Source organism: Schistocerca nitens, chromosome 3 (assembly GCF_023898315.1).
Source record: "Schistocerca nitens isolate TAMUIC-IGC-003100 chromosome 3, iqSchNite1.1, whole genome shotgun sequence".
NCBI classification, from domain to species: Eukaryota; Metazoa; Arthropoda; class Insecta; order Orthoptera; family Acrididae; genus Schistocerca; species Schistocerca nitens.
The window spans coordinates 485563278-485577226 of NC_064616.1; the positions used below are offsets into that span (position 1 = coordinate 485563278).

General features: G+C 37.8%; 1 protein-coding gene across 6 annotated transcripts in view; it reads right to left on the reverse strand.

The window, feature by feature from the left end:
* LOC126249630 (pancreatic triacylglycerol lipase-like) overlaps nt 1-13949 on the reverse strand; it is a 486518-nt gene that overhangs the window by 81830 nt on the left and 390739 nt on the right. For all 6 annotated transcript variants that reach the window (XM_049951305.1, XM_049951303.1, XM_049951304.1 and 3 more), the window contains one exon: nt 7170-7316. In XM_049951305.1, coding sequence (XP_049807262.1) covers nt 7170-7316 — 147 coding nt within the window. The remainder of the gene's footprint in view (nt 1-7169; nt 7317-13949) is intronic.

Genomic DNA, 13949 nt, shown 5'->3' on the forward strand with positions numbered 1-13949 from the left:
AAGCTGAGAGCAAAGTGTCACCAATTCGGCTCGCATCCACACACAACAATCGCAGTCCCTGTCCATACTAAAGACCGTGGAAAACTAAACTATGCAGATAAATGGACTATCAGCAGGTGCTGCACAACTCTACTGTAGACCCTGATGAAAATGCATGAACTGTGTCTAGTAATATGCAGATATTCAAAAACCTAACTACTGAAGCACTCAGGTGAAACTAAACAATTTGCCCCTGATTAGGAACTTTTAATATGTTACAAAATCGATTTACTTTCCGACGCAAACGAAAACACGAGTACTGTGGCTATTAGATATTACATTTACATGCAGAAACTCAAGAAACTAAACTATTAAAGCACAAAGATAATATAATAAAATTCGCTCCTGGTTATGAACTTGTAAATGTCACAAAAGCGGTTACTTCCCTGTTGCTGCATCTGTCTCGGTCGGCTACTACTGCCTACAATTTTTGGAAATTTCATGGTGTGATTATCATAGATTATATCCACAAGGGCAAAAGCATCACAGGAGAACATATGCTTCACTAGCGGGTAAACTAAATGGTATTATGTAAGATATACAGTGTATTTTTCTCCACCACGTACAAACTCTAGGGATTGATTGATGAGAGGATACAGAACAAAAAAGGTCTAATGAACTTACGTCCAGAAATGCATGGTTTCCATGCTAGAGGCCATTATTGCATCATACTTTGTTACAGAGATGGCATCCTAATACAGGCTGTGCGATGCAGCCACAGTTGCAGTATGCATAGTTTCCTTCTAGAGCGTGGCACTGTTCCTCATACGTCATGCCCTAGCACAGTCTCCTGCCTTAGTAATTGGTAATGTGGTGCCCGATTCACTTCTCTTGCTGACTCATCTTGAAGTGGATGTGATACAGCATTGTAAACAATGGTTGTGTATTTGAACTGACAGCTTGACGACATGGTGCTTACTTATGTGAAAGCCAATTGCTTCAGGGAGCAGGCAGCAAGGTTGTATCAGGAGACCTAACCCCACGGAAAACAATAACAGCATTTAATTTTTGCAACAGTGTTCTGCCATTTATTTGACATTGGGTCATTTTAGGAAGCAGGAAACCATGAAAGATGTACCCGAAATGTTCAGACACCAGACTTGGAGGAAAATGTGATTGACACTGTGGAAGACAACCACAATGTCAGTACCAGGCAGTCGGCCCACTACGACAGGGTAAGTCAGATGACTGTGGGGAACATTCTCCATGATAATTGTTACTACCCTTATCACTTACAGTGTGCAGGGCTTACTAGCAACAGACTTTCTACATTGGGAGCAGTTTTGTCACTGGTTTCTTCACCAGGCAACCGTGGTTCCAGGATTTGTGTCATCCACACAAATCGCTGATGAGGCCACCTTTATGCAGAGTGGTATCCTCAACTTTCATAACAGTCATCTGTGGGATAGTATGCAGAACCCCAATGGTATGGTGGCAGTGAATCATCAGCATCAGTGCAGCCGGAATGTGTTGGCCGGGATAATTGGCGACCGTATTTTGGGAACAGTCTTCCTTCCATTTTGCCTAACAGGCTGGAACTATCGGTGTTTCTTGTGGGTGACTTTGCCTGCACTGCTGGAAGAAGTGCTATTGATGATTTGAAGGGTTATGTGGCTGCTACACGATGGTGATCCAGCCCACTTCACCGTTAACATCCAGATGCATTTCAATCCTGTCTTCCCTGGTTGATGGGTCAGATGAGGAGATCTAGTTGCATGGTCTGCACATTCACTGGACCTGTGTGATTTCTGCATATGGGGCCATCTCAAAAGTATCATGTATGCAGATCCCATTCCAGATGTGGAAACACTGGAGCAGCATATTCATGCTGCCTTTGATACTATTCAGATGCAGCCTGGCCAATGTGAACATGTGAGACAGAACACACTACAGCACCTACACGCATATGTCGAGACACATGGAAACCATTTTCAGCACATACTGTTACTGTAGCTGCATGGTACAGCACGTATTAGACCACACTATCAGTAACAATTTATGATTGAATAAATGGTCTCTAGCATGGAAACCATGTATTAGCACACGTAAGTTCATTAGACCTTTTTTGTTCCATATTCTCTAATCGATGAATTCCTAGAGTCTGTACATGGTGGAAAAAATCACGCAGTATATTTATGAATTTTTTGATGAACAATTATCTCTTTGAAACTTCCTGGCAGATTAAAACTGTGTGCCGGACCGAGACTCAAACTCGGGACCTTTGCCTTTTGTGGGCAAGTGCTGTACCAACTGAGCTACCCAAGCATGACTCACGCCCCTTCCTCCAAGCCTTAATTCCACCAGTACCTCGTCTCCTACCTTCCAAACTTCACAGAAGCTCTCCTGCGAAACTTGCAGCGCACACTCCACTGTAGAGTGAAGATTTCATTCTAATGTTCTCTTTCATCACAATAACATGTCATCACATGTCTCATATTGTTGCAGCAAAACTGCGTGACCTTAGCTTTGAAATAAATAAACTGAAGGTGAGACAGCTGCTTATTCTGGCCAGTTGGGAAAATCTAATTTTATATAATGTATTCAAAGTTGAAAAGTCTTGCACTAAGCATATTAATTTAGAAGCTGACTATGATGGAAAAAAAAAAAATAAATAAATGAAAAACTGGACAGATATCTCCTGAGTATCAATTTCTTTCTGAGGACAGAAAAGTTTTGAACATCACTCATACATTTATATTTCTTCTATGTAGTGGCCACCTACACCAACTAGCTTGTATGCGCAGTTAGTACAAAAATGGTTCCCTCTCTTACCCACGATATCACAGTGCTGACCTCATCACTAGAAACACATTTCACTTGGACAATTTATAATGCTCTTCAATTAATTTAACTGAATGTACTAGAAGAAATAGCCACTCTGAAACATGTATTGACAATATTCTGACAAATTATCAGTTTGAGGATGGAAGTAATTCTGTTTACATTTGGACATATCGGATCATTCAGCACTGCTCAGAGCTTCCAAAAACAGGTAAACCAAAATATGTGAAAACATGTTTTAAAAGGAGCGTTAACAAAGAGAATGTAAATATAGCTTTTAACAAACTAAGAACTACAAACTGGAGCTTCACAATGAGTTAAAACATAACAAAAATGCTGACTTTGTGGGGTATGTGAAGAGATATAAGAATATATTTAAAAAATTGTACAGGCAGCAAAAAATTGGCTAACAAACAGTATATTAGTAAAGATGAAAATAAATCAAAGGCAATTTGGGGTATTGTCAAATCAGAGTTGAGAGTAAAGAACAAGTGCCAAGAAATTCTCCAAATAAAAATTAAAAATGATGTAATTATAAATCCTTTTCAAATATCAAACTGTTTCAATGATTTCTTAATAAATGTGGCAAAATCAGAAGTAGACATCACAGCCCACCAGGTCAAGTTAGATGTCAACTTTGTAAATATAAAACAAAATGCAAACCTTAAAACATTCAAAAGAATTAATCCAACAGATGTAGAAGATGGTATAGTGTCTTTAAAAAACAATAAATCAGCTGGGTGGGATGAAATTCCAACCATTGTAGTCAAGGCTGTTTATAACATCATTTCTCATACATTGGCTAAAATTACAAATCAGTCATTTGAGGAAGGATATTTCCCAGATGTATTAAAATACGCTGAAATAAGACCATTGTTCAAGATAGGCTCACCAGATGACATGGGAAATTACCGTCCTATTTCCCTGTTGCCGTTTTGATTAGGTGATAGATAGGATTGTTGCAAAACATCTTGAAAACTGTCTTATAGAAAATGACATTACAGTAAAAAATCAATTTGGATTTCAAGGGGAAAAATACAATCAATGCTATCAGGGAATTCAGTGAAAAGATAAGCTCTGCTTTAGATAAGGGTAAAAAGGTCACAGGTATTTTTTGTGATTTGACCAAAGCTTTTGACTTCTACACAAGTTAGAGAGATATGGGATTGTGGACAGGGCATTACAGTGGTCCAAATCTTATTTGTCAGAAAGAAAACAGAGTTATTCTAAATTAAAATGGAAAAAAAAAAATCATTCTCGGACTGGGAACAGATTTGTACAGTGGTCCCACATGGCTCAATTTTAGGGCCTTATCTTTTTCTGCTGTACATAAATGAATTATCTTTAAGCAGACATTGATGTTCACTCCATTTTATTCACAGATGACACCTCAGTTTTAATTTAAAATGAAAATTTGGAACAAATTCATGGTACTGTGGAAAATATAGTGGGAAACCTAGAATTATGGTTTCAGCATAATCAATTAAAACTCAATGTCACAAAAACACAATTAGTGCAGTTCAGTGCTAAAACAACATCAGCATCTCCCATAAAAAAAAGTGTATGGTGATCAGGAAATGGGTGAAGCAAATTATGTAAAATTTCTAGGTCTAAATCTTGACAAAAATTTAAATTGGAAGGCACATGTAGACTACTTAGCAAAAACAAACTAAACAGCCTAGCTCATGTAATGACTGTCTTATCTTGTTCCAGCCTTATGGACACAAAGAAGATAGTTTACCACAGCTACTTTGAGACTCTAATTCGATATGGAATAATTTTCTGGGGAGACTCAATGAACAGCCTGAGATTACTTACTCTTCAAAAGAGAATCATAAGAAATGTGTTTAGTCCAAAAAAGAACATCATGTCAACCATTATTTAAAAAATTAAAAATACTAACCATTCCTTCTCTATATATCTACGAAATTTTTATTTTCGTATATAAAAATCAAAAAAGCTCTAGAGGAAAGAGGAATGAGAATTAGCAGGGTGAAAACAGAGTATATGTGTACAAAGGAAGCCAAAGATCTGTATATTAACCTACAAGGAGAACAACTGATGCTGGTCAAGAAATTTAAATACCTTGGCTCTTACATGCAAAGTGATGGAGGACTGGAGGCTGAAATACATTACAGGGTAAATAGTGGATGGATGAACTGGAGGGAACTGAGCAGAGTACTGTGTGATAAGAAGCTTAGCTGCAGAATGAAAGGAAAGCTTTACAAGTATGTGGTGAGGCCTGCGATGCCGTGTAGTGCAGAAACTTGGCCAATTACCAATGTTCAAGAGAAAAAGATGGAAGTGGCAGAAATGAGAATGTCAAGGTGGATGAGTGGGGTGACACGTAAGGATAGACTAAGGAATGAGTACATCAGGGGAACAGTGAAAGTGGGGCCCATAGGGAAGAAGTTCCAAGAAAGCAGGCTAAGATGGTAAGGACACGTGCAGAGAAGAGGGGAGTATTACATGGGGAGAAGAGTTGAAGACCTGGAAATCGAAGGATTAAGGAGAAGAGTTCCCTCCAGTTCATCTATCCACTATTTACCCTGTAATGTATTTCAGCCTCCAGTCCTCCATCACTTTGCATGTAAGAGCCAAGGTATTTAAAAGACAAGGTAGCAGGGGACTTACGGGCGAAAGGATGGCTCAGAGAAGAAGCACTGGATAGGCATTTATGGAAGAGAAGGATCCAGCAAAGCAACGCCAACCCCACATGAGGTGCGAAAAGGCTGAGACGATGACATAAAAATCAAAACTCACTTGATAATTTTCATTTCAACCACAATTACAGTACTTGTCACAGACAAAATTTCAAACTTCACTCTCATAATTTAAGACTTTACATTCAAACACCATTGTACAAGCGATTAAAAATTTACAATAAATTAAATAACACAAAACTGTTAAATATGTAGTTTGACCCACTAAAAAGATTGTTATTTAATACATTAGTGGAAAAATGTTATTATTCAATTGAAGAATTCATGCAGGACAGTTTGGCATTTTGAAAAGAAAATAAACAATAAAGATTATGTATTGTATAATAAATTGTTAATATAGGGTATAAATTGTATTGCAAGCTGCCAAATGACCATAAGAATGAAATATTCAGTCGATTTGCAAAGGTCATAACTATGAACAGCTGTGAGGTTATGTGCATTATTTGTCCTCAAATTTCCACACTTATTTATTATTATTTTTATTTATAGCATCAAATCAGATGAAATTAACAATTTGAATCAGATATCTGGAAGGAGAGATGTGAAATTAGATGATGATATAATGTTCAGTGGAGAACAGATATTTAAACAGCCATCCTAAGTTATAGAAATCACAAATCGCTCATATCCATATTCAAAAATATTGTTATAGGTGTCTGTTTTATTAAGAGCTAATACAGACTATGTCACCAATGATTTTTTTTCACACAGACATTATTAAGCAACAACAGAAATTACTTGTCTCAGCCATACTCAGTGTACAACAGCCACTCTATAATTCTAGTGAATTTACAAGTCGCTTACCTAAGCACTATAGAAGAATGCTGAAGATTAGATGGATAGATCACATAACTAATGAGGAAGTATTGAATAGGATTGGGGAGAAGAGAAGTTTGTGGCACAGCTTGACCAGAAGAAGGGATCAGTTGGTAGGACATGTTCTGAGGCATCAAGGGATCACAAATTTAGTATTGGAGGGCAGTGTGGAGGGTAAAAATCGTAGAGGGAGACCAAGAGATGAATACACTAAGCAGATTCAGAAGGATGTAGGTTGCAGTAGGTACATCGAGATGAAGAAGCTAGCACAGGATAGAGTAGCATGGAGAGCTGCATCAAACCAGTCTCAGGACTGAAGACCACAACAACAACAACAACCACCTAAGCACTTGACATTTATTTGGGAAAGATACTAAATCTCAGAGCTAAGTGTCTTCAATCAGAAAATTGACTGAATCATTCTGAGAAGCTGCAGACAAAAGGGTGTTTACATGAGAAACTGCAATTGTATGTCACATAAAAACAGATAATAAAAAAATAAAGTGTAAGAACAGCACAAAAATAATATTCCACATGATAACATCAAATGACATCAGTGATTGGTGAGCTACAGATGAATAGAATTAATCCAATCTGTTACAGAAAACTATTTCACTTCAGTTGCACCACATAGTGTGCAAAATAATTAGTTTAATTCAGTAAAATAATTTATGTATGATCACTGGTACTGCATATTTGTCTGGTTAAATGCTTGTTCTGTCATATCAAGGAAATAATGATTTTAATACAAAGCTCAAGAACTATTTTCCATCAAGATTGACAAAAGTAGAACAATAGTGGGATAATTACCTCCAAGTAGTTGACAAAATAAGCTAGTTCCAGGCCAACTAGTCTTGTATTTGCAGTTGCTTGTGTGTAAAGTGGTAAAGAACCACCAGCCCAGTCTACAACAATGACATTCCAGTCACTATGCTTTATAAGTTCCCGTCTCATCTCCTGCAACAATTTTTGTTAGTTTATTCATTTCTATTAAACTTTAAAAGTACACAAAATCATTCAGTTTAAACTGAATACTTAAATTATAGCATCCTCACAGCCAAATATGAGGGTAAGTCAATTATTATCCGCAATTTAGTTATATTTTTGTTAATATTGGAAGTACTGTTGTTTTACATTGATAATGCATGCTTTGTTTATTTGTTGTCATATCTTTGCAATTTTCAAGCTGCTAGGTTAGTTTCGTTATCACTGCCATGCTGTTAATCATGGCTGCTCCTCTGTCTATTTGCACCAAAGAAGAGCAACTTTCAGTAATCCGTTTTTTGTGGTCAGAAGGTGTGTCGAGGCTGAAATTCATTGAAGACTTTCTGTATAGTATGGGAACAGTGTTTTGCCACAATGGAGTGACTACAAATGGATTCAAAAACTATGAAATGGTCGCACAAGTGTTATCCTTAATGAAGGAGCCAGATGACTGTTTACCACCACTAGTTAAGAAACCATTGGGCGTTCATGTGAAATGATTCTCTTAGGCAGACAATTAACTATTGACACACTATCTGCAAATTAGTCACAATTCTGCCTACAAAATCATCCACAACAGACTTGGGTTTCATAAAGTTTGTGCAAGATGGGTCCCAAAACAGCTCACACAGTTGCATAAACAAACACGCTTGGACATTGGCAAAAAACATTTGGATTGCTATGGTAACAAAGGGGACACCTTCCTAGACAGGATCATTATTGATTATGAAACATGGATCCATCATTACGAGCCCGAGAGTAAATGGCAGCGTATGGAATGGAAACATCCAAATTCGCTGTGCAAGAAAAAGTTCAAGACCCAACCGCCCACAGGAAACCTGATGCTTACAGTTTTTTGGGACACACAAGGCCCAGAACTGGAACATTATGGAGAAAGTGGCACAACAATAAACAGTGTATGTTACAATGAGATGCTTACTGCCACGCTAAAACCTGCAATTTGAAGCAAATACCAAGGATTGCTGTCAAATGTGTTGTGTTGTTGCACGACAATTCCCGTCCACATACTGCTGGCCACACTGCTGAAACGCTTCAGAAACTCAAATTTGAAGTACTGGATCATTCTCCATATAGTCCCGATCTTGCCCCTTCTGACTATCACTTGTTTACTCCACTGAAACAAGGGTTAAGGGACTGTCAATTTGCCTCGGACAAAGCAGTACAAGAAGTGGTGCATTCCTGGCTCGCAGCTCAACTGAGAACCTTGTTTTATGAGGGCATCAGGAAGCTTGTACAACAATGGACCAAGTGTGTTGAAATGCAAGGAGACTGTCAAAAAATGATGTTCTTGTAAGTTTCCTATTTGATTACAATAAAATTTTGTAACTACTTTGTGGATAATAATTGACTTAGCCTTGTATATGGATACTACTCACACAAAAAAAATTGCTGAATTTCTTTCACTCATGTTACTACAGAAATTTTGCAATTAGGCCCAAAAAGCAATTATAAGAAGACAATAATAATGTATAACCAATCGACTGAAAAGAAAATAGTGTACAGTATCAGTTAAGTCATAGAATCAATTAAAGATTTTTTATAATTAGGGATTTTGAGGAACATAAATTAATAGAAGAGTAAAAATGGGTAGCAGTGCTTTGGTAAACTACATAAGATTTCCTGAACAAACCTTCAGATGTGACTGAAAAGGAAAGTCTACAATCAGTGTGTATCATTTACACTGACTTATGGGTAGGAAACATGGACTTTTAATATGAAAATAATTAAATACTGGGGGTTTCTCAGTGATAAATGGAGAGCTCCATGTTGGAAATTATTAGAATAGACAGGGAAACAAATGAATCAGGTACACACTTAAGTTGACGCTATAATTATGATTGTTACAATGAAATTATATCGTGGATGAGGCATGCAGCTTGCTGGATGTATAGCATATGGCCAAATGAAGTTCTTTGTTGATTTTCAAAAGATATGAGAAGACTGAGACAATGGTTTAATGGAGGGTGATTAAATAAACATGCAGGAGGTCAGTTCAAAGGTCTACAGATATGTAAGGGCTATGAAACAGTTGTGTATAAAACAAGGAGGCATAATCACAATGGCTTGTGCAAGATAAAATATAACTGTCTTTTCATTTTGCCTGCCTGCAACTCAATGAGTCATCTTTAAAGTAAGTAGCAATCTACTCTTTTCCTAATATTTTTAAAAGAGAGAATAAAGAAGATAGCCACCTAAGATGCAGAAACAAAATATCTGAGTTTTATATACCAAAACTTTTCCTTGCAGTAGTTTTCCTTCTACAACTTTTTTAACAAATATACATTTGGCTTTAATAATCAAACTGAAAGCTACCTACTTTATATAAAACCAACATAATAACCTATAAAGTCAGTGCTTGTAAAAAAAGCTATAAATGTGGTCATATAGCCATTAAAAAGCCCTGGAAATCAGCATTGGGCCTTGAAGATACCAGATTTTCCATTTTCAATAGGAATGTATATAACTATTCAGTATTTGTTTAATGTGATGATCGCAACTTAAAGGAACACTCAACTTCTACCCACAATTAAGCCCATTCAACATTTGTATTCAAGTAGTTCACTTTAATGGGACACCATTCTGTTGACTTCCACAATATTCCACCAGATTACAGGTTGTTTATAATTAAGGTTAAACTTTCAGAACACTGTAGAAATAACACCACTGGTCAGAATGAGGTAAAATTGCAATGGAATATTTTTGGAGAAGGTGAAAAACATATGGGAGAAGAAAGCAAATAGTGTGCAAAATGATCAATAGATGGTGCTATATGTGTCAGAATACGTAAATGAAAACACCTGTCATGCACACGACCCACTGAAGTTGGTATAAGCAAGCTGGTTACATGGCTTTCCTTCCTTTTGTGTCAGCGATGTTTGCCATGACTGTCTCAATGCACCATCGCACTCTGCTTGTAGAGCTGTATTACAAAAATGATGACTGTGCACACATTGCTCTGCTGAAGTTCCAGACGCTGAAGGGTTTGAAAAGAGGTGTTGGTCAGATGACTGCTGTGGGTCTGGAGAAAATGATTCAGAAATTCAAAAAGACGGGTCCTTTTGGTGCACAACCTGGTAGAGGGATGGAACGAATTGATTTGATGTCAGTGGAAGCAGTGGCCATGACAGTGCTGGAGGAGACAAGGGGTGGAGCGCAAATGTGTAGTGCACGGAGAATTGCCCAGGCATTGGACATATCCATGAGCACGGTGCATAAAATCCTACAAAACATCCTTCTTTGGTATCGATTCAAAATTACCCATATGTATGAGTTGCTTCCAGCTGACCAGCCGCCAATAGAGACCTTTGCTTTAGAATTTCTTGTTCGCATGGAAGTGGACAATGATTGGCCATGGAAGATTTTGTGGACAGATGAAGCCCATTTCCAGCTGACGGGATATGTCAATACACAGAATTGTCAAATATGGGCAACGGACAATCAACATGCAAATCAACCAGTACCACTTCATCCTGAAAAGGTCACTGTGTGGTTCAGGTTTACAGCATCATCTATCCTATGACCATATTTTTTCGAAGAGACAGGTTCTGTTACCTGTACCATCACTGGGAAGCGCTATGAGTGTCTTTTGTGCAACCACGTCATCATTTCAGCTCTCCAACAGTGCGGATGTGTGGATGGGATCATTTTTATGCAAGATGGCACACTTCCACACTTTGCAAATTCAGTTAAGCAGCTGCTAGAGCCATTTTAGAAATACTAAAATTATCAGCTGCCATTTCCCTACAGCCTGGCCTGATCTTAATGTGTGTAACTTCTGGCTGTGGAGCTGTCTGAAAGATGTTGTGTTCAGTGTTCCAACTGCAAACTTAGCTGCGTTGAAGGCACGCATTGTGCAACACATTCTGAATGTGACCCCGGAAACACTTCGATCAGTTGTGGAACATGCTGTTTCTCAATTTCAACTCGTTGCTGGTAATGGTGGACAGCATATTGAACATGTTTTGTGCCAGTCACAGGGAAATTAATAATCTGATCTGATTTTAACTGATGCTTTTTATGCAGGTTTTGGCATCAGTACAATTAAAAAACAATGTGAGTGATGCTTTTTATGTGGTTTTTGGCCTCAGGAGAATTAAAAACCGATTTTTCCCATCTGATGTGAAATGACCTTGCTGTGGTGAATGGGCTTAAGTAACTCACAGTATCACACCTGTACACCCATTCACACTGAGTAGTACAGTTTGTTTAAAGTCAAATGTACACATTAGGCATTGTTGTATGATTCATTTGCCATTTATAATCAATCACTATTAAATTATGATGCTTACAGTGCCATCTATTGCTACATTTTGTAATTATTTATTTTTCTTCTGCCATAAGGTTTCCCACTTCACCAATAATATTCCATTGCAGTTTGACGTCATTCTCATCAGTGGTGCTATTTCTACAGTGGTTTGAAAGTTTAACTTTAATTATAATCACCCTGTATACAAACTACGACTTCAGAAGCAGATATTTTACAGCCAAAAATATTTGTGGTGTAAATGCCTGAAGTCAGAAAATCTAATGAAACAGACATTCACCTATCAAAGGGTTTTATTACTATTCGTAATATGAACTGTCCACAAAATAATGTGGACTGGGTGTTTATGAGAGACCAAACCTGAGTATTGTCAAATTGTGTATTTTTTAATTGGTTCTAAATATCTGGCAATCCCATGTCAAAAGATTTAAATTGATGCATTTAAGTGGTGCAACAGCTCTTTTCTAGTACAATATTCAGCACAACTTCATATACAGTAAGCCATTTGAATGTAAGTAGCAAACTGTCAAGATTACATTAGATTAGATTTACTTTCATTCCAATTGATCCACAGTGAGAAGGTCCTCGAGGATGTGGAACATGTCAGAAAAACAATAATACATGACAAATATTTACAACTGAAACAAATAAGCTAATGTACCTTCCACAGGCCCCATGTGAAATGATCGTCATTTTTTTTTTAAATGAAAACTATATGAAAGAATCATTTTACAAACACTAATGCACTGAATTTAAAATAAAAAAGTTTTTTTTTTACTTATGAAGTAATAAACATGTAATAGAACTACTACAATACTTATTTAGAATGAACACATTACTGCACTGAAATGGTGCAGAAGTCATTTGGCCAACAATAAATCCTTTAGGCTTCTCTTAAACTGAATTTCATTGGTTGTTAAGCTTTTTATGGCTGATGGCAAGTTACTGAAAATGTGTGTTCCTGAATAATGCACACTTTTTTGTACAAGAGTAAGTGACCTTGAATCCTTGTGAAGATTATTCTTATTTCTAGTATTGAATACAAAATAAAGTCATATTGAACTTGCAGTTATGGATATCGAGGCTGAAAAGACAAAAAGACAGTTACCTGTGATTCTTATACCGTCTCACAATCAAAACACAAAAAATGGTATCTAGTCAAAAGGACAAAAGTCCTTTTAATGATCCCTGTTATATAAAGTTCTTGAGGGTATAGTTAAATGACAAATTGTCCTGGGAGAAATACATAAAATACATTAGTGTTAAATTATCCAGAGTAATTTACATATTAAGATGTCTTCTGAAATGTGTACCAGATGCTTATCTTGAAACATCTTATTTTGCACTTTTTCAAAGTACTATGTCATATGGACTTATTCTCTGGGGAAGCTCAAGCCATGTTCGAAACATCTTACTTCTGTAGAAGAAAGCAATCAAAGTGTGGCGGTTATCGACCGCAAGCAATCGACCGACTCATCTTTGAACTAACTTCATTGAAAAATTGTTTAGAGTAGTGTTCACTATGTTGTCAAATCAAGCGACTGTGGGTTTCCAATGTGTCACTTCGTGTACCTATTTCTAGCAACAATAAAGTATTCAATCGATTAAGTGGTATGTTTCAGTTCTACAACCTCTATATGATCCAACTACCACACTGGTGACCGCGAACTTTTGTTTTTTGTGTGCTTCTGATACAACTCAGTGTATAAGCAATGTGGCTGATCAACAACGTGAGTGTACCTACGATTCCGCTGTCCTGTGTAAGTGCGAGTGAATCCTGACGAATGGCTCCAGGACAACTACCATTTACGCTGCATCATATGTTTTCATCTCTTACGAATTATTACACTCCACAGTTGCAGCTTGGGACAGACACTTGTGTTGTGACAATGCCACCCGACAGTGTTCGCAAGAAACAAGACATGGACAACGCATCACGTGCTGTGTATTCTGTGTTACCTACGTCGTATGACACACAGGCCACACAATATGACCAGATCACCCGCTCATTTGTTCCGGCGGCACTGGCGGCCCCTGCCGCGCCTACAGCGACATACGCTGATTGTATTTCAGACCATTCCATGTTTTCAGCAGCACCGGCTGCTTCATCCGCGCCAGCAACACACCACCTGTCTTCCGTGCCAACCGTGTCGCGTCGCTTTGCACCTTCAGCTGCCACGCCAGACGTCGCATCTCACTCCGAGCCAGATACCAGTTTCCGGACCCCCGCCTTGTCTCCAGTCGCACAGCCATCGAAGCCCCCAAAACTGCCACCATTCAATTGTGACAATCCTGTCACTTGGTTTGCTCTAGTCGAGCAT